This window comes from Talpa occidentalis, unplaced genomic scaffold, assembly GCF_014898055.3.
Source record: "Talpa occidentalis isolate TD23 unplaced genomic scaffold, MPIMG_talOcc4v2.1 talOcc4.7, whole genome shotgun sequence".
NCBI classification, from domain to species: domain Eukaryota; kingdom Metazoa; phylum Chordata; class Mammalia; order Eulipotyphla; family Talpidae; genus Talpa; species Talpa occidentalis.
In genome coordinates, this window is record NW_023605083.1 from 121305751 (window position 1) to 121327062 (window position 21312).

The 21312-nt window shown below is 49.3% G+C and overlaps 1 protein-coding gene across 2 annotated transcripts; it reads right to left on the reverse strand.

Annotated features, from left to right (window-relative positions):
• Positions 1–1006: 1006 nt before the first annotated feature.
• On the reverse strand, positions 1007–20933 carry MEOX1 (mesenchyme homeobox 1). Of its 2 annotated transcripts, XM_037491574.2 has the most exons (4): positions 20866–20933; positions 20066–20393; positions 4463–4635; positions 1007–2990 (listed from the first exon to the last, which is right to left on the reverse strand). In XM_037491574.2, exons 2-4 carry the CDS (start codon positions 20187–20189, stop codon positions 2868–2870), a joined length of 420 nt encoding a protein of 139 aa, XP_037347471.1. In that variant the 5' UTR covers positions 20190–20393; positions 20866–20933; the 3' UTR covers positions 1007–2867. The 2 variants fall into 2 exon arrangements, with proteins under 2 accessions (XP_037347471.1, XP_037347469.1); XM_037491572.2 differs by having other exon boundaries at positions 20066–20933.
• Between the last annotated feature and the right edge of the window lie 379 nt (positions 20934–21312).

Sequence of the window (21312 nt, forward strand, 5' to 3'; positions counted from 1 at the left end):
GGAAATCGGGACTGATCCAGGGAAACCAGAAAACACTTGATGGATGTCCGTAAACTCTGAATTTCACAACCAGACTCTCTTTAATGAATTAGCTGTATTTATTGGGGAAATTAAAATTCTCACCTGGAAAGAATTTTTTTTTTCCATTAAGACATTAGCTAATGTTGCTGTGTGATGCCAGACGTAAATCTGCTGTTGAAGATTAGTTGGGCCATATTTACATGTTAAATCTTCCTCTGTATATCTATGGAGCTGTCCCCTCCTAGGAGGTAACCTTACCTCTTGGGGTTATTAAAAGAATGAACTTAGTCCATATACATTTAGTGCCCAACACAGAGTAAACACTATACTTGTAGGGGGATGGAGGGGAGAGAGGGGGGAAATTGTTGTTTAATGGGGACAGTGAAGGTAAAAAAGTTTTGGAGATGAATGGGGGCAATGGTTGGCACCCAATGTGAAAGTGCTTCATGCCCCAAAACTGTGCAACTCAAGGTGATTAAAATTGTATACTATGTATGTTTTGCCATAATCAAATAAACCAAGATAGATGGGATTGTCTGGGGAGAGTATGAAGTGGATATGGGGTATGGAAATCTTGGGGACCAGAAAAGGGGATATGCATGGGAGACAGAGAAGGAACATTCTGGACATCAAGAAAAATCATCAGAGATTGAAGTCCTCGGAAGCCACAGGGAGGTGAGTTAGAAGCCGGACTAGGGTGCCCAAGGGTGTCCATTTTACTTGGCTTTGAGCTTGAACCTCAGTGAGCCCCCTTACCTTTGGCACCTGGACTTTGGTGGGCCTGCCTTACTCTACCTGCTCATGGTGATGTCCTCTCTTGTCACTGCCTGCACCGGCCCTGACTGCCTCGGTGCCAAACCCTGGCCTGGCCTCTTCTCCTGCTGCCTCTCCTTCCTAGATATTTTGTCCAGGGTTGACATCTTGGTATTGAGGTCTTATCTAATTAAAAAGACATAGAACTGGGGGCACTTTCTTTTATGTCATTTTTATTACTGTTGCCAGGTTGTTTTATTTTGAAAAACAAAAACCTCCAAACATTGAATTTAAAGATTAGGGATGATTGGTTTATGGTTGAGATTTCTTTATTACGTAGAGTTCATCCTTGTTTACAGAACTTCAACTCTTTGATAAGTCACAGGTTAGGAAATGGAAAGCTAAAATTTCACGACAGGAAATGAAGACAATACGGTTGCAAAGGAGAAAAGACATTTTTCCTGCATTGATTATATTTGTACCTCCACGTTTTGAAGAGCCTCAAGAGGGATACTTTGGTCTAGATGAGTTCTTCCCTCATGTCGTTGCTTCTAGACGTTGTCCAGCCGATTATCACAGGAGCATCAGAGGATAACACAGGACTGTGATTCTTAGCTCTGCGGGGCCTAGGAACTTTGCTTTTTAATTGATTTTATTTCTCCAAGAACTTTCTTTAGGAAGTGAATTGAATTTACACAGTTAACTTGATGTAATCTTAAGAAAATATATGAAGTATGCTTTCGAAAAAAATGACACATACTCTCCCCAGCCATCTCATTTGGCGATCATTTCCTACAGCATTTGTCCTTCTGGGATGGGGAGGTGGGGTTCTTTTTACACATGAATGATTAAATCTATATACAAGAGCTCCAAACTCTTGCTGACCTCCCTCTGCAATACCAGCTGGTATCGGGGGACAGAGCATGGAGGAGGCAGGGGGTCTCTTTCCAAGGTTTCTGTACACCTCCCCCCTCCCCCCCACAAGCCATCAGTCCTGGAGTGTCACCAGGATCTGGGCAGTCCACACACAGAAACTCAACAGGTCCTTCCTCCCCTAAAGACAGCATTTGGGGAACACATGGGAGGGGCTCACATTCATCTGTGGAACCAGAGGAACGGTTTTCTTTTTCCCATTGGTAGTCAGAGCACAGGACGGTGTAGCTGCAGGAACTTTCACTTCTGGTTCCCATGTTTCTAGGCCCTCACCCAGCAACCCTCCATGACCTCTCCATTCTCAGAACATGGGAGCTACCATAGGGGGGCCCTTGACTCCCCGATATGAACATCTGGACAGGTTGTCAAGCCATAAAATGTGGATTTAAAAGGAGTAGCTGCTCCATTGCTCTGGGGCCCACTCCACAGCTGTATCCCTGGACTTAGCTGGAGGGACAGGTGCTGTCCTGGTCCAGTCTCATCCACCCGGTCAAGCTGCCACGATGGGCTGCAAGGGGTCTGCAAGACCTACACTAAGCTGTTTGTCTACTGTTTTCTTGCAGCCGGTGCTCACAGATTTGCCCACTTCAGGGCCAACAAATTTAGAGACAGGGACTGGTTTCTGATTTGTTGAGTTTTGGTCCTCAACCCTCTTTGCACTGATTTTCCTGGGGCTTGAGGCAACCAAAGCCTCAGACAGAGCCCATAAAGGAAAGCTGTGTAGGAGATCGCCTTTCTTTCAGAACACTTGATTTCATGATTCACTAGCTGGTCTTGCAGCTTCTCTCCCAACAGGCTAGGTGATGTCCAGGTCTGAAGGGCCTGGCAGTGTAGGAGGAGGTGTGGATGGCAGCCAAGAGACCCCCCGAGAAGCAGCATCCGTGGAGCTGTTCCCCTGATTCTCAGGGGGTCAGGCTGCTGTGTGCCCCACAAAGGTTGGGAAGCAAAGGCCCCAGGCAAGAGATGGCTGAGATAGAGCAATGTTGGACAGAACTTTCTGGGACTCTTCAGACTCCCAGGAACTGTGGGCAACTCCAGATCCATGAGTCACTGCAGGGTGTGGAAAGGGCTGCCCGGGGTAGAGGGCAGGTGAGGGTGGGATTGGGGTGGAGGAGTTAGGTAAGGAATGAAGTCCTCAGCTTGTTTTCTCTCTGAGAGTCTCACTCTGAACTTGGAGAGGCTGCAGAGTCCCCATCCTCGGGGTCCTGCCCACGGGGCGAGATGGGCTGACCCCCCTTCACGCGCTTCCACTTCATCCTCCGGTTCTGGAACCACACTTTGACCTGACGGAGGAAGCAAAAGAGCCCACTCACTTCAAGGCAGGTGCAACCACGTCCCCATATTGATGCAAAAATTAGCCAGGTGCAGCTCTGGAGACCCCAACTCCAAATTCTGCATGCCCCTTTCCATTCCTCACAGCTCCAGGAATGCAGGAGACAAAACTAAAGAGGCACCAGTTGGATGAGAGAGGTCAGTCCAGTGTCTCCTGATAAAGACTGGGAAGGGGTTCTAAGTCACTCAGATTTTACATGCTCTGCCCCTCCTGTGCCCACACCCCCTCCTCTAGCTCTTGTACCCCAAGGGTTTAGGAACAGGCTCACTGGGCACATTGATAGAGCACTTTCAGCTTAGTTCTGGTCTGTATATTTTCTCACTTGAGCTTCAGTGTTATCTGCAGGGTGGGTTATGACCCCCTCCCCCATACACACATCGACCCAGATAGACTCCCAGCAGCTACAGATACAGAGGTTAATCCCAGAGGGTGTAGATAGAGACCCAGAGAGGTTAGGAGTCAGGTCCCAGAGGTCATAGGGCTAGGAAGTGGTAATGGCAGGTTTTGAGTGGAGTCTCCTGATTCTAAACCCAGTAGGTCTGAGTGCTTTATCTGCTGAAGGCTGCATGGGTGTGGGTGGAATGCTCAGAGGAAGGGCCCAAAACAAAGGGCTAGGAAGTTGTTCAGAGTGTGTCCAGGAACCAGCTGCATATTTGAATCCCTTGGAGAACTTACTAGAAATGCAGATTCCCAGTCCCACCATGATTGCTGCAGAATCACTCTCTGGAGCTCTGGAATAGGCATTTTATTTTTAAAAATGTATTATATATATTATTGAGGTAACATAGGTTCCAATAATGTATGATTCAAAGGCACAGGATCACACTTCCTCAGATGGCTTCTGTACTTTTGGGGGTATTTTTATTAACAAAGCTTATGAGCTTTGTTTATAAGTTTTTAAGCTTGACTCTTAGTTTAGTTTCTCTATATTCCACATGTGAGTGATACTATCCGGTATTTATCTTTCTCCTTTGACTCATTTCACTTAGTATGATGTCACTTCCAGCTCCATCCATGTTGCTGCGAATGGCGTGGCATGAGTTTACCTTTTTTGATGCTGAGTATTTTGGATTCTGCGTTTTAAACAAGCGCCTAGCTGACTCAGAGGTACACCCAAGTTTGGGAATAACCGATCAGAGGTTCTAACCCTGGCTGCACGGAAGAATCATTGCCTGGGAGTCCTTTGAAAAATCCTGAAGTCAGGACTTTATCCCAGATGAAAGCAAGCAACCTGAGGGGTGGAGTCTAGCCTCAGTGTTATTAAAAGCTCTGCAGATGATTCTCATGCACAGTTGCAGTTAGGAGCCACCGGGGTGGCCTGAGGGAGAAGAAAAAGGAGAAGGTTGGGGAGAAGGAGGAGGACAAAAGGGGTGAAATAGCAGAGGAAGGGGGAATGGTGGGAAGAGGAGGCCCCAGGCGCACCTGCCGCTCCGAGAGGTCCAGGTTGACAGCGATCTCGTATCTCCGGAGCCGGGTCAGATAGTTGTGGTGAGCAAATTCGGCCTCCAGCTCCCGCAGCTGCTCCTTGGTGAAAGCCGTCCTTTCCTTGCGGGCCTTGCTGCCGCCCTCTGGCTTCCCTCGGCTCTCTTGGTTGTCTGGGGAGAGAGGGCCCCAATTGGAAGACTGAAGAGGAGGAGCCCTAGTTCCTTTCTTTAGTCCTCCAGCAGCGGGGTGGCCTTTCTGGGTCTCTTATTCTTAAAGGGTGCCGAGAAAGAATCACGCTGTCCCTTTATAATTCCTTCTGGGTCTTAAACCTCCTGAGAATTGGGAAGCGCCTGCACCCCCCACCACCAATTTTTTTTTATTCCCAGAGTACAAGAAGCTGTTCTTGGGGATTTAATGATTTTCTCCCACCCAACCACCCCACAGCGTGACATTAGAGACTGTAAGCTTATGGGAGAAGATCCTCTAAACTGTTTCTCTCTTCTCAGAGATGGGACATCACCAGAGAACTGTTAGAAATGCAAATCCTGGGGTCTCACCTCCTCCCCACCCAGATTTGAATCAGAATCTGCTTTTTAGCCAGATCTCCAGGGGAGTTGGAACCTGTGTAAAAGAAGTGCTTCTTTCCCCCTCCATACAGAGAGGGGCCAAATCTGGAAAGTTCATCTTTGAAGGAGGCCCTGAGTTAGACACACCAGGGTGCAATACAACACTAACAGGGCCGCAGGGACGTCACACCTGTCTGTGTATTTATTAGTCACATAATCTGCACAATAACTCAGCCAGGTGAGTTCTAGTATTAACCCCATTTTATAAGCCAGAAAACTAAGCAGAGAGAAGTAAAGCGCGTTGTCCAAGTTCTTACAGTTCATCCCGCCACGCAAGAATCAAACCCAGGCAGTTTGACTCACAGAGTTCAAATGAAATATGCGAGGGAAGGGCTCATAAACTAATCGGGTGGAGGACAAGGACGGCTGTCCCCTCACGCTAGTGGTGGAAGAGGTTGGCGCGGCGCCCAGGAGAGGTCAGCACACTGGGCAATCACCTTGCTGTGGAGCCCCCACTTGTGCCGGGCTCTGAAAGTTAAAGCCTTTCGCGTCTTAGTCCTTGCGCTTCGGTGAAGAGTCAGGTGCTTTAGGGAAAACTGCGCCCCACCTGCCCGCCGGCTCCAGCGCTCCCTCCCCACCTGGCTGTGAGCACCGTGGGGGAGACGCGCTGGCCTCAGGGCGATCCAAGCCCGGGGGTGCAGTTCTGGGCCGGGTGGGGCGAGGCGGGGGAAGGCAGGGAAGCAGCCCCATGCGGAGCGGAGCGGAGCTGAGCGGGTTTGGGGTGTGCACACTCCTTTGCACCAGCTTCCCAGCAGGGAACTTCAGCCTGCCCGCCCCGTCCCAAGCCCTCCCTTCTCCTGTTTTCCATTCAGTCCCCTCGCCTTACAGGGTCCACGGCCTCTGCCCCGCGCCCCGCCCGCCGCCGCAGCCGCAGGGGACCCAGGGAGAAGACCCGGGGGGCGGCTCCGGGGTGCGGGCGGCGGGCGCATGGAAAAGCGATTTGGCGGCCGCCGGCCACCGGCGGGAACCCGAGAAGGTGGAGGAGGAGCCGCCTCCCCGGGCCCCACCCGCAGGGAGCTCCCTAAAGCCCGAGTGCTGGGGGTCACAGCACGGTCGCCCGGGGTCCAGCGCCCAGTCCAGGTTGCCCATCTGCAGGTGGGGGGAGGTGGGATGAGGGTGGCGAGCAAAGGAACGGACGGGTTCTCATCCGGCTGCCCGAGGCAGGTCCAGACCTTCGGAAGCCGAGTGTGGGCTGCACAGAAAGGACTCGGCCGTACCCCCCCCCCGCCCCCCCCAGTCCTTCGACCTTGGCGGTGGAGGGCCCGGGAGGGAGGGGCCGCCTTCCCGGAGCACATCCCAGCCGCTGCTGAGAATGAGGCCCGGAAAACGCTCATTTCCCACCCCCTTCAGTCCCTGGGCTCCAAGATTCCCAGCCCTTCCGTTTAACAGCCGAGGGGGTGCAAAATCAGGGCCTTGCGTGGACTTCTGGGTCCTGGATCTCCTGGCTGGAGCCCTCGAGGGGGTCGTTTACCCTCTCTGGGCTCCAGAACCTCATCAAGAATTTGGGGTAAATAAAGCACGTGGCTCCCAGAGCTAAAGTAGGGGGGAAACTTAAGTTTTTAGAACTTAAAGTGAGGGCAAATACAAACTATTCTTTCAATTCTTTAACTCCACGAGATGCCTTCTGAGAGGCTGGGATAATAACAGCAGCATTTGTTGGTTTCTGCTGCTTAGATGCAGCCTCTGCTTCATCTGCCTCCTCCCCTCCCTAGGAGTGGTATTATTATCCCCTTTAGCACTGAGATGTGGGTGTGTGTGATGGTTTGATTAATAACTCTCTCTCGAGGGATGTAACTGCTTTTTCACACTTGCTACTGTACCTGGTACATAGGAGGTACTTGCTAAATATTTGTGAAATCTGTCTAAGAGGAAGAAGCAGCCTCAGAGTGGTGGGTGAATTTGGCCAATGTGCCAGACAGCTGTTAGGTGGTAGAACTGAGACTGGAGCCCAGATCGTCCTGGCTAGAGTGTGGCTGGTGTCAGGGTCTTCACCCAGCTGGCTGGTGGCTGGACCTGGAGCATAACAGTTCTGCTTGTCTTCGCCCCTGGGGCTCCTAGGCCCCAGCCTGGGCTAAAGTTCACATTCACTCTCGCCTCCCGTAGACTGCTTAGGTGTGCACAGGTGCCCTATGGAACCCCTGAAAACAATTTCCCCTTCCTTGGACTCCCCCCCCACCAAGTCCTGCACATAATTCTTCTTAGAGAGAAGAGGGGAGATAGGGAGAGGACCCCTCTGGAGCTGGTCTAGACAGTTATGTGGTCAGCTGACCATGGTCAACCAAACCCAGACCCTTCCTATCCACCTCTCCTCTCCTTGTATTGTCCTGACTTAGGCACTGGGGCCTCAAGATGGGATGCAAAAGAAGAGGAAATAGGACAGAGAAGCCTGGGCTGGGAACTGAGTGTTTCTGAGCCACAGTGTGAATGTTGGGGCGATCCCCACTAATGGATGGGATACTGTCCCTGGGAGGACACTTGTCCTGTATCAGCTGCCCAGAGGGGAAAGAGCTTTCATCACTGTTAGAAATGACCAAAGAATCGGGAGCTAGTTATGAAAACTAACGTGGAAGTTACAGTTCTCTTTCTTCTGCCAAGGTATATAAAATTGCAGTATTTTCATCAAGATTAAAAAAAAAAGGCAAAGGAAAACTACAAGCACTTTCATGCCACTTCTGGGAGGGGGTGTTCAGTCAGCACACTCATGTGTGAACACTATCCCAGGATGGTTTGATCCCAGCAGAGCACACCTTTGTTGGAGAGCCTTCCCTCTTGGGCCTCAGTTTCCCCACGTGTAGAAGGATGTGATATGGGCTGTGTCTTCTTTTCCCTGAGAAGCTGCTGTCAGAGTTCTTTCTTAATACTAAGTCCTGACAGCCTCTTCTTCTCTTCCTACTCTCCATTCTGTTAAGAACTCTTGGCCTTTAACTTGAGGCTCCTTCCGGTTTCAAATATTCTTGTCTAGTTCTTCCCACCAGTCAGATCTGAGGTCTTGCCATGTGCTTTGTCTCAAGGCCCTCCCCAGACCTCCCAAGGTTGTCAGCCTAAAGATCAGGACTATGCCAGGGGATTTCTCTAGTCCTCTGACATGCAATATTCCCCATCCCCATGGAGGGGAGGAGCCCTGTTTGCAGAAGTATCTGAGAATCCCCAGAGAACCTGGGCCTTAGCTGACTCCAAGAAAGAGCCCTCTGACCTTGGGCAAGTCTCTTGGGTTTTTGAACTTCCATTTCCTCATTTACAAAACAACAATAGCTACATTCACTGTGATCAGAAGGCTGCTGAGAAGGTAAAAATGAGTTGGGGAAGGTGTGGACACCTAGCACAGTGCCTGGCACACCATAGACTCCATTTGAATCAGCAGTTGAGGTTCTGCTGGAGGTGATGTTTGGGAGATGATTAACAGTGGAGGGGAGAGAAGATGTTCCTTGAGGTCCTGTGCCTCGGAGCCATCTTTTAAATGTCTGGCCTTTTATTTTATTTTTTAAAAGATTTATTTATACAAGAACTGGGGTACAGGCCAGATGCATGGGAGGGTGAGAGGATTCACCAGAGACAGAGTAGGGAACAGAACAGGCAGACCGACTGAAATACATACTGCTGAGGGGAGCAGTAGGCGAAACAGGAGAGGTCTGCCATGCCATGTGGGATTCTCACTGGCCAGCTGGGATCGAACCTACGCTGCAGAGGCTGCAGACAGCTTCACGGTGCAGCGCTTGGTGGACCACCATCAAGGAGGTCCCTATTTTATTTTTTAAAGTATTTATTTATTTATGCATACAAGTACTGGGGTGCAGGCCAGAGTTGTAGGGGATGAGAGGATTCACCAGAGAGAATGGGGAGCAGAACAGGCAGATCTACTGAAATACACTGCTGAAGGGAGCAGCGGACGAGGCAGAAGAGGTCTGCTGTGCCATGTGGGTTTCTCCCTGGCTGGGGGATCGAACTCATGCTGCAGTGGCTTGGCGATAGCTTGGTAGCACTGTCTTTAACCCCTGCGCCACCAGGGAGGCCCATGGCCTTTTAAGCCTTTTAACTACTTTCCTTCTCCACTGCTTGTCTACATCTCTGGATCTGTCTCTGGTCACTGTTGGCAACTATTGCTCTAGTCTAGGGGGCGGGGTGTGGTGTGGTGGGGGTAGGGTGGGGCACAGGGCCCCTGGATCAGCATCACACAAGCGCCACTTATCTTTCAGGGGCAGCAGGGTTTCGTTTCCAGACTGCAGAGGATGGCCCCTCTATTGGCTGCCTCTGTGGTTAAGGAGGGAGCATCCCACCTTGCCCCAGCCCCAACACCACCCTCAGAGCAAACAGGGTCCTCATGGAACAGTCAGCAGTGCCCAGAGAAATGCAAACAGGATGTATGTGTGGTTGCGGTTTCCACCGTGAGCTTTTGCTCTTTCCAAGGTAAATTATTTCGTAAATAGCTGTCACGTTTGGCAGGCCTTCTAAAGCTAGCAGACAGCTTTATCAGATCTACAAGGAGGTTCAGACAGACCTTGGGGAACGTGTTTTTTGGAGTCCTATATCCCTAGTCCCTTACTCTCATAGCTATTTTACATAAATTTCTATCCAAGGCCAGACAGAAAGTCATACGCCCCGTATTTAAGTAGCACTTCGCAGTTGGCAATGGATTTCTTTCCTCCAGGGTTAAAATTCTTTAGGGTTTTCATATATACGACAGAATCATAGAACAGTAGAGTTTGAAGTGGATATAGAGATAATCTAATGTCACCTTTTCATTTTACAGAGAAGGTAAGAGACTTGCTTAAAGACACACAGCAAGTTAGTGACAGAACTGGGCTGAGACGAGAAGCCAGATTTCCTTGATAGGAGACCGCTCTCTTGTGACTGGGCTGCTTCCCATTGTATCCTCCTAATTATTCTGTGATTTAGGTGAGGCATACTTTAGCCTATGGTACAGCAGGGAAGTTAATACCCAGAGATTAAATGACTTGCCCCCGGGCCAGTCCAGGCCTACAGCAGCCATGTCCACTGCTGTGGGTATGTAAATATGGAGGTTGTGCCCACCCCAGGGACAGCGTCTGTGTCCGGGTCCAGGTCTGTCTCTGGGAGCTCCCCAGATAAGGGAGAGGGAAGGAAGCTTGGGGCATGATGTCAGTGAGTGAGATCTTGGCAAACCTTCTAAAGATGGCATCTGTGGTTTCCTGGGCTATCACAATGCAAACTTTTGTCATCCTTGTTAATGCTGATAGTTTCAGCCTCAGAGGGGTTAGTCAAAGCTCTCAATATAGATAAACCTAGAAGGCCAGCCCAAGACCAGTTGGGTACTTACACCCCTCGGACTTCCCTGGCTTCCTGGGATTAGCCTGTCTCTTTTACCAGGCACTGTCCCACCTCAGTGTCTGGGCCCTGTCCCTGTCCCTCTCCCATAGGTGCCTGAAAATACCAGGATAGACTCTCAGCCTCTGTGAGGAATCCCGAAATGGGGTGGAGAATTCAGGGTCTGTTTTCTGAGAAAGAAGCAGATTCTTCTGGAATGCTGTGTGCTGAAGTCGTGTTTGCTAGGAACCCAGGTGAGGTGGGGCAGTGAGGGTGGGTGGTGGGCAGGGATAGCGGACTGGGCTATGAGATGGGGCACCATGAAGGAGGGAGCAAAGAAATGGAAGGGAAGGGAGGCAGCAGAAATGAGGGGTGGGAGCCACAGCAGGCCTGCAAGATGGGTTGGGGGGAGGCATGGGTAGTGCTGGGCTTTGTTTGTGTTTATAAGTTCCAGATGTTGCCCTCAGCTGTCACCAAAGGAAGTGTGGGCTTCAGGCTCCAGGCCCCGCTGCTCACACGGTTCCTCTACCATGGTGTTCAAGGAAAACAGGGGAAAACATGAACTATAAAGGCTGGGGCGGGGCTGGGGGGTAAATGCTGGCCAGAGGCCAGCTTGCTGGGTTGGGTGAAAGCCCAATTCAGTGAGCAGAGATGGTGTTGGAGAAAGGGGCTGGCTGGGGGGTCTGCTCCTCAGAAAGAAAGGGCTGCTCTGCTTCTGGGATCAGTCCCATCTCCCTCAGCCCAGGCACCCTGGTTTATTCAAGCCAGAGAAATAGGTGAGTGGAGCAGGTCTCCTGACCTCCTGGCCAGCGGGGCGGTGGGTGTGGCCGAGGTGTCCCCTTTCTTGACCCTCTTAAGGTCCACGGACTCTTTGGACCCTTACTTCTTTGAAGCTGGTCAGAATCCTGCAGCTTTGGTGGAAATTGACTTTCTCGGGAACTTCTGGACTGTATCTGGGCAGCACCTGAGCTGGCCCAGGCCCAGGGTTTGTGCTGATACCTCTGAATGCAGACAGTGGTGAAGGTCTGGGGTGCTGCTTGGGGTCCTGATTCCTGCCTGTTAGAGGAGAGGCTGGGCCTCTAACCAGGAGGCAGAGGAGACCCAGAGGGACAGGGCGTGGAGTTTCTGTCTCTCCTCTATGCTGGCCACTCTGGACCCTGAGGTTTCTTTATCACTTGGGCCTCTGGGGTTGAAATTAGTATGAAAGGGGAGCTATAGCCCATGTGCGCCCCTAAAACTGCACCAACCCTGCACTCAGTGACCCTGGACCAGTGAGTTGACAGAGTTGGCTAAAAAGTTCCCTCTGAGTTCAGGTCACTGTCTAGCTGAGCTTTGCCCAGGATGACCGGGAGGCAGCCAACATCAGCAAGGGCTCAGAACCGAGAAGGTGCTTATTTGTAGGTTTGGGGAAAAGGGATTGAGAGGTTACCAGGTACAAGTGCTGGCTGTAGCCTTACACCTCTGATCCATCCAGTCCCACTGCAACCCCATGAAGTCCATTTCATTATCCTGGTTTCTCAGAGGAGATCAGGACTCAGTGGGGCTTTGGACCCCTGAGTTCACAGAGCCAGGAAGCTGTAGATCTAGGTCTTGAACCAAGTCTGCCCCGTCAGTGAAGGTACCTAACGTTGGTCCCTCCTCCTCCCTCATTAATAAGCTGCAGCCCAGCAAGGGGGAGGTATGGATATGACATCACCCAGCATGGTACTCAGTGTCACTCTAGTGACCCAGGTGACACTCACTGAGGTGGTCCATTTATGTGGTTACCATCTCCTTTCCTTCCTGTCAAACAGCCCATTCCTTTAGAGATTAATTTCTAAAGTGGTCTCCACTTTTTCTTTCTCTTTTTGTGGGTATAAGAAAAGGATGCAGGGATCTTCTTGTGGCCAGAAGCAAAGGCCCTGTCTGAGTGGACAATCTCTACTGGCCAACAGGAGCCAGACTAGGAAAACACCAAGGCCCTGCACACCACACCGGGGAGATGCTTCAGCAGAGGGGCTCTTAACTGGAGCCTTTGTGCCATGGCTTGAGCCTCACCCCTGTCCCTTTAGCACCCTTTCATGAGCTGAATTGTGTTCCCCCTAAATTCATATGTTGAAGCCCTAGCACCCAGTACTTCAGAATGTGACTGTATTAGGGGACAGGGCCTTTCAAGAGATGATTAAGTTAAAATGAGGCCCATCTGACTGGTGACTTCATAAGGAGAGACAATTTGGACCCAGAGAGACACCAGGATGTGCACACCCCAAGGAAAGGTGTGAGAACACATGGCGCAAAGGCTGTTGGGAAAAGCCTCAGGAGAGACCATTAAAGAGCTTCCTCTTTAATGTCTAACTCAAGATCTGTGAGAAAACAAACATTTGTTATTTAAGCCTCTCAGTCTATTGTATTTTGTTATGGCAGCCCAAGTAGATGAAGACCACTTTCATAGCCAGCGCTCACCAACTAGGAGAGGAGCAAGGCCATGGGGAGTGCTTGGCAAGGCTGATGCTTCCCCCTAGGGGACCTCTCTGCAAGTGAGAAAAAGGTGCTCCTTCCTCTGGGCTGGAGAACAGTGGTGGTGCAACAGTCCTCCAGCTGCCCTTTAGCAGCCCCCCTAGCTGCCTGGCCATGGTAGGTCCGTCTTGTTACTCAGCCATAGCAGCTCTCAGGCTTCCCGTTGCAGCTGGCACTTGGACCCCAAGATCCTGCAGAGTCAGCCTATCCTGCATGTGGCTGTTTTATGTGTCTTTCTGACTGCAGCACATACCCCGAACTTGACTGATTTTATAATTGAAGTCTGGCTTTCTGCACACTTTTTGTGAGAATGTAAAAATCCTGCTGCATTTTACAGAAGCGCCTCACACATGGTGCACACCCTCAGGCCAGGTGGAGCCACTTTCAGAGAGAGGACAAGAAAATGAATGAATGCATGAATGAATGAATGCTAGGCTACTGAAAACATACTGAATGAGTTCCTCCCATGTGCAGATGTCTCAGTTGGCATTGGGAGACTGCACAGATGAATCAGATATTCTGGCCTTCCAAATACTTCAATGTAGGGAGAAAGGCAGTCATATCCATCTACAACTGAATGCAAGGCCAACTGTGGTTTGATGCTAAAATGAAAATGTAAGCAAGGCATTCTCCATGTGTGTGGGGAGCGGGGTTAAGAAAGAATTCTTAGACACTCAACAAACTAGAATTAGAAGGAAATTACCTCAACATAATAAAGGCCATATATGAAAAACCTCAGTTAATATCATATTCAAAGGTGAGAAAGTGAAAACTTCTCCTCTAAGATCACGAACAAGACAAGAATGTCCACATTCACCACTTTTATTCAACATCATACTGTGAGTCCTAGTCAGAGCAATCAGGCAAGAAAAATAAATAAAAGGAATCCAAATTGGAACGAAAGAAGTAAAATGATCCCTGTTCATAGATGACATGATCTTGTGTGTGGAAAATTTTAAGGATTCTATAACCTCCCCCACCTTAGAGCTGATAAATGCATTTAGCAAAGTTTTAGGATACAGAAGTTAGTTGACACAAAAATTAGTTGTGTTTCCATACATTAACAATGAATAATCTGAAAGGGAAATCAAGAAAATAATTGCATACACAATAGCATCAAAAAGAACAAAAGAATATATTTAAATAAGGAGACAAAAAACTTATACACTAAAAATTATAAAACATTGTCAAAAAAGTTTAAAAAACACAAATAAGTGGAAAGATATCCTGTGCTCCCAGGTCAAAAGACTATGTTAAAATGTACAAAGTACCCAAAGTGATCTACAGATTCAACACAATCCCTATAAAAATCCCAAAGCCTTTTTTTTTTTTTTTTGTAAAAATAGGAAAAAATTCATCAGGAATCTCAGGGAAATTTGAAGAGCCAAAACAATCTTTAAAAAGCAAAACAAAGCTGGAGGCCCCACACGTCTCAATTTCAAAACATAGTACAAAACGACAGTAACCCAAACAGAAAGGTAATGACATAAACACAGACATGTAGCCCAATGAGAACAGAGAGCTCAGAAGTAAACCCTCACATATATGGTCAAATGATCTTCAACAAAGTTACCAAGGTGAACTTTGGTTAGGGAAAAGGACAGTCTTCAACAAATGGTGCTGGGGAAACTATTTCCACATGCAAAAGAATGTAATTGGACCCTATTTTACACCTTATATAAAAATGAATGCAAAGTGCATCAAAGACCTAAACATAATTCCTAACACTATAAAACTCCTAGAAGAAAATATGGGGGTAGGTGGAGGAAGAAACATCATGACATTGGATTTGGCAATGATTTCTTAGATATGATAGGAAAAGTACAAGCAATAAAAGCAAAAGTGGAAAAAATGGAACTATATTGAATTAAAAAACTTCTATTCAGCAAAAGAAACAATGAAAGAATGAAAAGGCCACTTATGGAATGGGAGAAAATATTTGCAAACCATATATTTGACAAAGGGTTTATATCTAATATATAAAGAACTCCTACAAATCAACAACAAAAATCAAACAACCCAATTTTAAAATGGTCAAAGGACTAGAATAGACACATCTCCAAAGAAGATCTACAAATGGCCAGCAAGCACCTGAAAAGATGCTCACCATTACCAATCATTAAGGAAATGCAAATAAAAACCACAATGAGAAATCACAGGCATCCCATGAGGATGGCCACCATCAAAAACAAACACACATACACAAAAACAGGAAATGATAAGTGTTGGTGAGGATATGGAGAATTTAAAACCCTTGTGCACTGTTGATGGGATTATTAAATGGTATAGCTGCATGGAAAACAGAATGGAGGGTCCTCAAAAAATTAAAAATAGGCCTCCCCGGTGGCGCAGCGGTTGAGCGCTGGGTTGCAAAGCTGCCCGCAGCCTCTGCAGCGCCAGTTCAATCCCCGGCTGCTCCCCGGCCACCGGAGGAGGGTCCCACATGGCGCGCAGACCTCTTCTGCCACCCGCTGCTCCCCTCAGCAGTGTCCTTCGGTCCTTCTGCCTGCTCTGCTCCCTGCTCTGGCTCTGGTGAATTCTCTCACCCTCCCGCGCTTCTGACTGTACCCAGTGCTTGTATAAATAAATAAATAAATCTTTAAAAAAAAAATTAAAAATAGAATTACCATATGGTCTAGCAATCCCACTTCTGGGTATATTCAAAAGAATTGACTCAGGAGCTCAAAGAGATATTTGCACATCTGTGTTCACTGCAGAATTATTCATAACAGTCAAGAGTCAGAAGCAACCCAGTGTCCATCAACAGATGAATAGTGTAAAATGCAATGGAATATTACTCAGCCTTAAAAAAGAAGGAAATTCTGTCATATGCTACAACTCAGGTAAGCCTTGAGAACTTTATGTTAAGTGAAATAATCACGAGAAGGCAAATTTTACTTATATGAGTATCTAAAGTAGTCAGACTTGTAGAAACAGAAAGAATTCTGATTGCCAGGCTGCGGGGAGAGAGGAAAAAGGGGTTGTTTAATGAATATGGAGTTTTAGATTTGCAAAAGAAATTCTAGACCCTGTTAACAACAACCAAATGTATACAGTAAACACTACTATACTACTCTTAAAAACGGATGATGGTAAATTGTATGGTATGTTTTGAGCACAATAAAAAAAAAAAGGAGATGTCAAATGCACTATCTCCCAAGGTAAGAAATCTCAGGAGAGCTCCTTGGTGAAGTTATTAGCTATATTCATAAAATCAGTACTGGCCTGTCTGTCCTGAAATGTCTTAACCACAGTTTTCACTGAAATGCTTCTTGGAGGGAGTGTCTTTCAAGCTGGATGTTAGAATAAGTAGGACTTTAATGGGCAGAAGAGTGGGGGGTGGGGAGGGGAAGGGTGTTGGAAGGGAGGAGAAGCCAAACACCCAAGTAAATGGGGGAGAGGGGACTGGGAGGAAAATGCAGGGTGTGTAGGGAAAAGGCAAGGTGAGCACAGGTGGAGGTGGGAGGGGTGGCCTGTGGAGGGAGATGAGGTAGGAAAGGGCAAAAGGGGCCAATTTGGGAGGGGCCTTGAACCACAGGCAGAACTGGGAGTTGGAGAAGCTGAGCAGGGGCAGGTGAAGATCAGATCTTGGTACTGTGGAGTGGGGGCGAAGGGCAGGGAGGAAATTGGAAGGAAAGGAGGCACTGGGGGGAGGCACTCAGTGTTGGAGCTCAGGGAGATGGGCCAAAGGCCAGTGGGGAAGGGCCCGGAGGAGGTGAGAGCCCAGCGAGGTGCGCTGAGCCCAGCACAATGGCAGGCAGCATTTTCACCCCAGCCAGGCTGATCACGCGCGACCTTCCCTTGAACCCCGTCAGGAAATCACCGCGAAATCCCTCCCTCCCATAAATTAAGGACAACCACGGTAGCAACAACAGTTGGGGGCAAACAACAGTGGCCTCGCAGCTGTCCCCACCAGCGGGGGTCTTTTACACCCCCTGGCCCTGGGCTGGGAGTGGCTGGGGGTGAGATAACATCACACTGATCCTCTAAATCAGTTTTGTGCTGTGAATCAACAGAAGGTCTCAGGGCTGGGGCAGGCCAGGGCGCTCCCCCCCCCCCTTACATTGATCATTTTCTTGAGCGAATCAGTTCCGGTTTTCAGTGAGTGTAAGGGGGGTTGCAGATGAGGATGGCAGAGGAAGAAGAAATAAACTTTCAATGTCTCCTCCTCCAGCCAACATGGGGGCGCCTTGGCCAGCACCACTCACCCCCCACCTCTCCAGCAGATGGCTGAGCTCCAAGCTCCTAACTGATGACAATGGACAACCATGACTGCAAGAATTTCCCATATCTTGTATCCCTAACTCCAAAATTTCTGAGACAGTATATTTGAAATTCTTAAGCCCATTGTCCCCATAATTGTAGGAATATTTGTCATACCCTATGTTCAAAGGCTGCTTCAGGAAATAGGGACCTAGAATCATTAATAGTGACTATTTGTTGAACTCATGTGCCAGGAGTGGTGTTAATCTCATGGGTCACTGCATTTAACCTTCACTGCAACTCTTTATGAAAGGTGCTGCTATTATTATGGTCCCATTTGATAGCTGGAGAAACAGAGGCTCCAAGAAGTGAAGGACTTTTCCAAAGTCATGCAACCAAAAGTTGCATCTGCCTGCTTGCTGGGAAGCCCATTTCTGACAGATGCTGGTTACTGTGCAGAGATGGCTCAGCGGGGGGGTCAGGGCTGGGCATTGGAGCACTCAAATTGAGTGCAAAATATAAGGGCCCCCAAAACCTCAGGAATCAAGAGAAATAATATTTTAATGCAAACGATTTTAAAGAAATCAAACCCACAATGAAAAAAAAATCAAAATGTTACATAGAGAAAGAATCCGAGCAGTGACTCAGGATTGGTGGGGTAGAGGAATGAGTTGGTTTTGGTGAGTTCATCTTTTGTGAACTGAGTTCCAAAAGGCTGGAGATGGTTGTGAGCCTTGCTCATCACTTTCCCTTTGGTTAAATTCCAAAGAAAGAAGCAACAGGGTGATAAAGATTTCCAGTCGGAGCAGAGAGTGAGCCGAGCACCACAGAGAATGAATGAACGTTAGCTCTCTGTGCTCTGCTGCGTCTGGTGACTGCTGCCATTGCTGCTGCAACTTGCGGGGAGGGGTGGGGTGTGGGGAGACCCCAGCCCCTGCTGACCTATGCTGAGAGCAGCGCCTTCAGCAGGAAGCCCCTCCACGTGCTCTTAGGGGAGATCAGCTTTTTGGCAGGTGAGCCTGCTCCCTAAGCCGGTGCTGTGGGCTCTCACCAAGGGAAAGACAGTGCGTGCGGGTCTTGCTGAAACTCAGGATGATTTTGCTTAAGCCCAGTCCTCGGGTGTGCCCAGGCCTCCCCAGCCCCATGGCTCCCAGCTCCCCGAACAGTACTAGATGCAGACATGGAGATGTGGGCAGGGGCAGTGCCAGGGAAGGGAGAGCTCTTCAGATGGGCTGAGTCAGAGAGCTCCTTGAAGAGAAGCAGAAAGCACCCCCTTCCCTGCAAATCTTCAACCAGTGCTCCTAATAGTTCTGGATGCAACTGGTGGGCTAACTTTGGCTATTGCCCCGTCAGAGGGCCTGTGGCTATTGTCCTCCATTATAAGCGCCTTGAGGAGATGCTTTAGGCATGGAGATGAAATATTTCAAAATGAAGATTGTCCTTGAAATCTACCAGAGGATGTGGGATTTGGGGGGCTGAAGTCCGGTGTTTGAGTTCATTTCTAAAGTGACTAACTGTCTGGATTTGCCTGGGTCTGAAGGGTATCCTGGGTCACTGGGCTTTCCGTGCTAAAACTGGAAAAGTCAGGACAAATGGAGATGAGTGGATCACTCTTTGACCCCGTTCTAAATATGTTCTCCTCAAAATTTCTGTCTCTTTCCCATACTTCTGGAATTGAAATACTGTCAAGACTTTCTGTGCCTCCCTCACAAACTAGTGGGCCCCTAAAGTGCTAATGCATGATCCCCCCCCCAGCACCGTGAACCTCTCTGTCACAGCTCATCCACCCACTGGGCACCTCCAGGGCTCTTCTTGCTCTCAGCCTGAGCTCTTTGGGGGTGGGAGGGGAGACTACCATATTCATGCCTGCATCCCCAGTGCTTCGTAAAGAGAAGATGCTCGGGAAACTGTCCGCCATGGGGAGCGCTCTGTGAAGCAGAGTGTAAAGATTGTGCTTGGAGGGTTGGCACTCTCCTGCCTGCCTGTGGCAGGCCCCAAGGGAAAGTCCTCTAAGGTTAAGACAGATGTGGCTGTCAGAGGACACAGTGAGCAGTGGGGGCAGGAGGCCTGGCGATGCATTGTTCAGAGCAAGGTGGGGACAGGGAACCAGACAAAAGGTGAACAAAAGTGGGAGAAGCTGGGGAGGCCCCAGTGGGGAGGTGAGGAAACAAATCCCCACAGGGAGGAGGTGGACATTAGCTGGGGTCTCAACAAGCAGGCCAGTTCCCCCTTCTGGCCTTGAGGCTCCAGTACCAAGCCAGGCGTTTTACCTGCATTCTGAGGTCCAGTGCTAGCTCTCAGCTGTCTGCCTCCCTGATTCTCCCCAAGGCCTGCGACCTCTCATGAGGACTCAAAGGGTGATCTTCGCTGGGGGTCATGTAGGCTGAACTGCCCCCTTGGCCTGCACCTTACCCAGATCTTCAGGATGAAATCTCCTGGGCAGCCTGTCCCAAGTCCCACTGATCCATTATCCTCTTACCCCTAGCCTCTCCTAGTCTTAGCTTCTCTGCCTCTACAGGGTCTTGGCTCAGCTTGACCCCACAGGATCCCAGGTCTCTGATCCTCTGTCTCAACTGATTCTCTAAGAGTGAACCCTATTTCTCTGGGGTCATTTGGAGCTGGCCAGGGCTTGGTGGGGAGACGTAGGACCCAGAGGTATGCTGGATTAAGGAAAGCCTCTCTCCAACCCTTGCCAGCCTGCACCCAAAGGCTCCATCCACGTGTCCCCTAAGTCTATGTGGATTCTGCTTCATTCTTTTGCTGGTATATCCTTTTTGGAACCCAGGAGTGCTAGTGCACAGACTTAATCCCCATCACCAGAGAATCCCCCTGAGTAGGAGAATCCCCCAAAGTAACCAGTCTAGTCTCTTGCATTGGGTAGGTTAGATAGTATTATTCTCAAGTCATGGTCAGGTCAGTTAGGCTCAGAGAGAGCAAGCAACCTCCCCAAGGTCACACAGAAAAGAAAACGATCAGCTGCTCCTTAGCCACCTACCTGAAATCTCCTTTTTCCGTCTGGTTGACTTTTTCTCCGTCTCGTTGACAGTGCTCCCAAGGACCTCATAGTCCTCACCTGGACCTCCTGTGGTGTCTACCAGGCCTGGGCTGCTGGCCCCCATCTCCCTGGAGCCCGCAGCCGGGCCTGGGGTGAGCCTGCGCCGGGCCTCCAAGACAGGAAAGTGCCAGTCGGGAGGCTGAGGGAAGGCAGGGTGCTGCTCAGTGTAGACACGCTCCTCCTGGGGTAGGCTGTGTGGGGTGGCCGCCAGGCAGGAGGCCGAGAAGTTGGGGTATGCTGCCGTCGCTGTTGCCGGGAAGTCTGGTTTCTGGTGGAAGGAGAAGGGGGTTGGCGGGTAGTGGGGTACCCCTGATGTCCCACTGCCTTCGGAGTGGGGGTTTCGAAGGCAACCCCAGACAGGGGCTGGGGGGTGGGGGCTCCGCATGCAGCTGCTGGCCACAGGATCCATCTGCCGTCTGCTGCACGCCTGTCTTTTCAAAGGTTTGATTCTTATACCTTTAATATTCAAATTGTTTTAAATGCAAAAAAAAAAAAAATAGGAAGGAAAAATGTTCAAGAGAAAATTCACCCCAGGAACCAAAACAAAAACCAAAACTAAAGTCTCTCCTTAAAGTACACACACATGTGGCCGGCTACACATATGTGTGTGCGCACACCTATGTCGGACTTCACTCCTGGCTTCCTGTCCCCCCGACAACAAGCCTGCCTATTGGGGTCCCCTGTACGTGTATTGGTCGCCGATGACATTCAACATTTTCACTGTCCCAGCCCAGACGCACCAGCTGATGAGGATCCGGTCCTGGAGCCCGGAGCAAATGCCTGCCGAGGGCTGGACCGGGCTGCTGAGACACACTTTTAAATCCTGCGGTGGGGAGAGAGTGACAAATTTCTGAAGTGAAATGTGAGAGAGGAGAGGGAGGGGTTAACCCACACACACGATCCCCTCCAACCAAAACCCGAGCAGGCAACTATTAATCATCAGAAACCTTATATGCACATCTAATGGGATTTGCAGATGGAGACTTTTAAAGAAACATTGTCTGCATTTTTTTTTTAAGGAGCGAGAGCAGCACACACACAATCTCTTTAATGTGCCTCCTGTAACACTATGAAGTTATTTTATTGCACTGTTAACAAAATTCCCCACTTCTTGGATTTGGAAAAAGCCTTAAGTCAGATCCAGAATCCATCAAATGCCAAATTCCAGGGAGTGAAGTGGTGAATAA

Excerpts from the sequence above, each read along its gene's own strand:
- MEOX1 (XM_037491572.2), bottom strand. The coding sequence starts at position 20,534 with ATGGATCCTGTGGCCAGCAGCTGCATGCGGAGCCCCCACCCCCCAGCC. Across the intron at positions 4,636-20,065 it reads ACGGAAAAAGGAGATTTCAG|ACAACCAAGAGAGCCGAGGG; the intron begins GTAGGTGGCTAA and ends CTCTCTCCCCAG. Across the intron at positions 2,991-4,462 it reads TGGACCTCTCGGAGCGGCAG|GTCAAAGTGTGGTTCCAGAA; the intron begins GTGCGCCTGGGG and ends TTCCTCCGTCAG.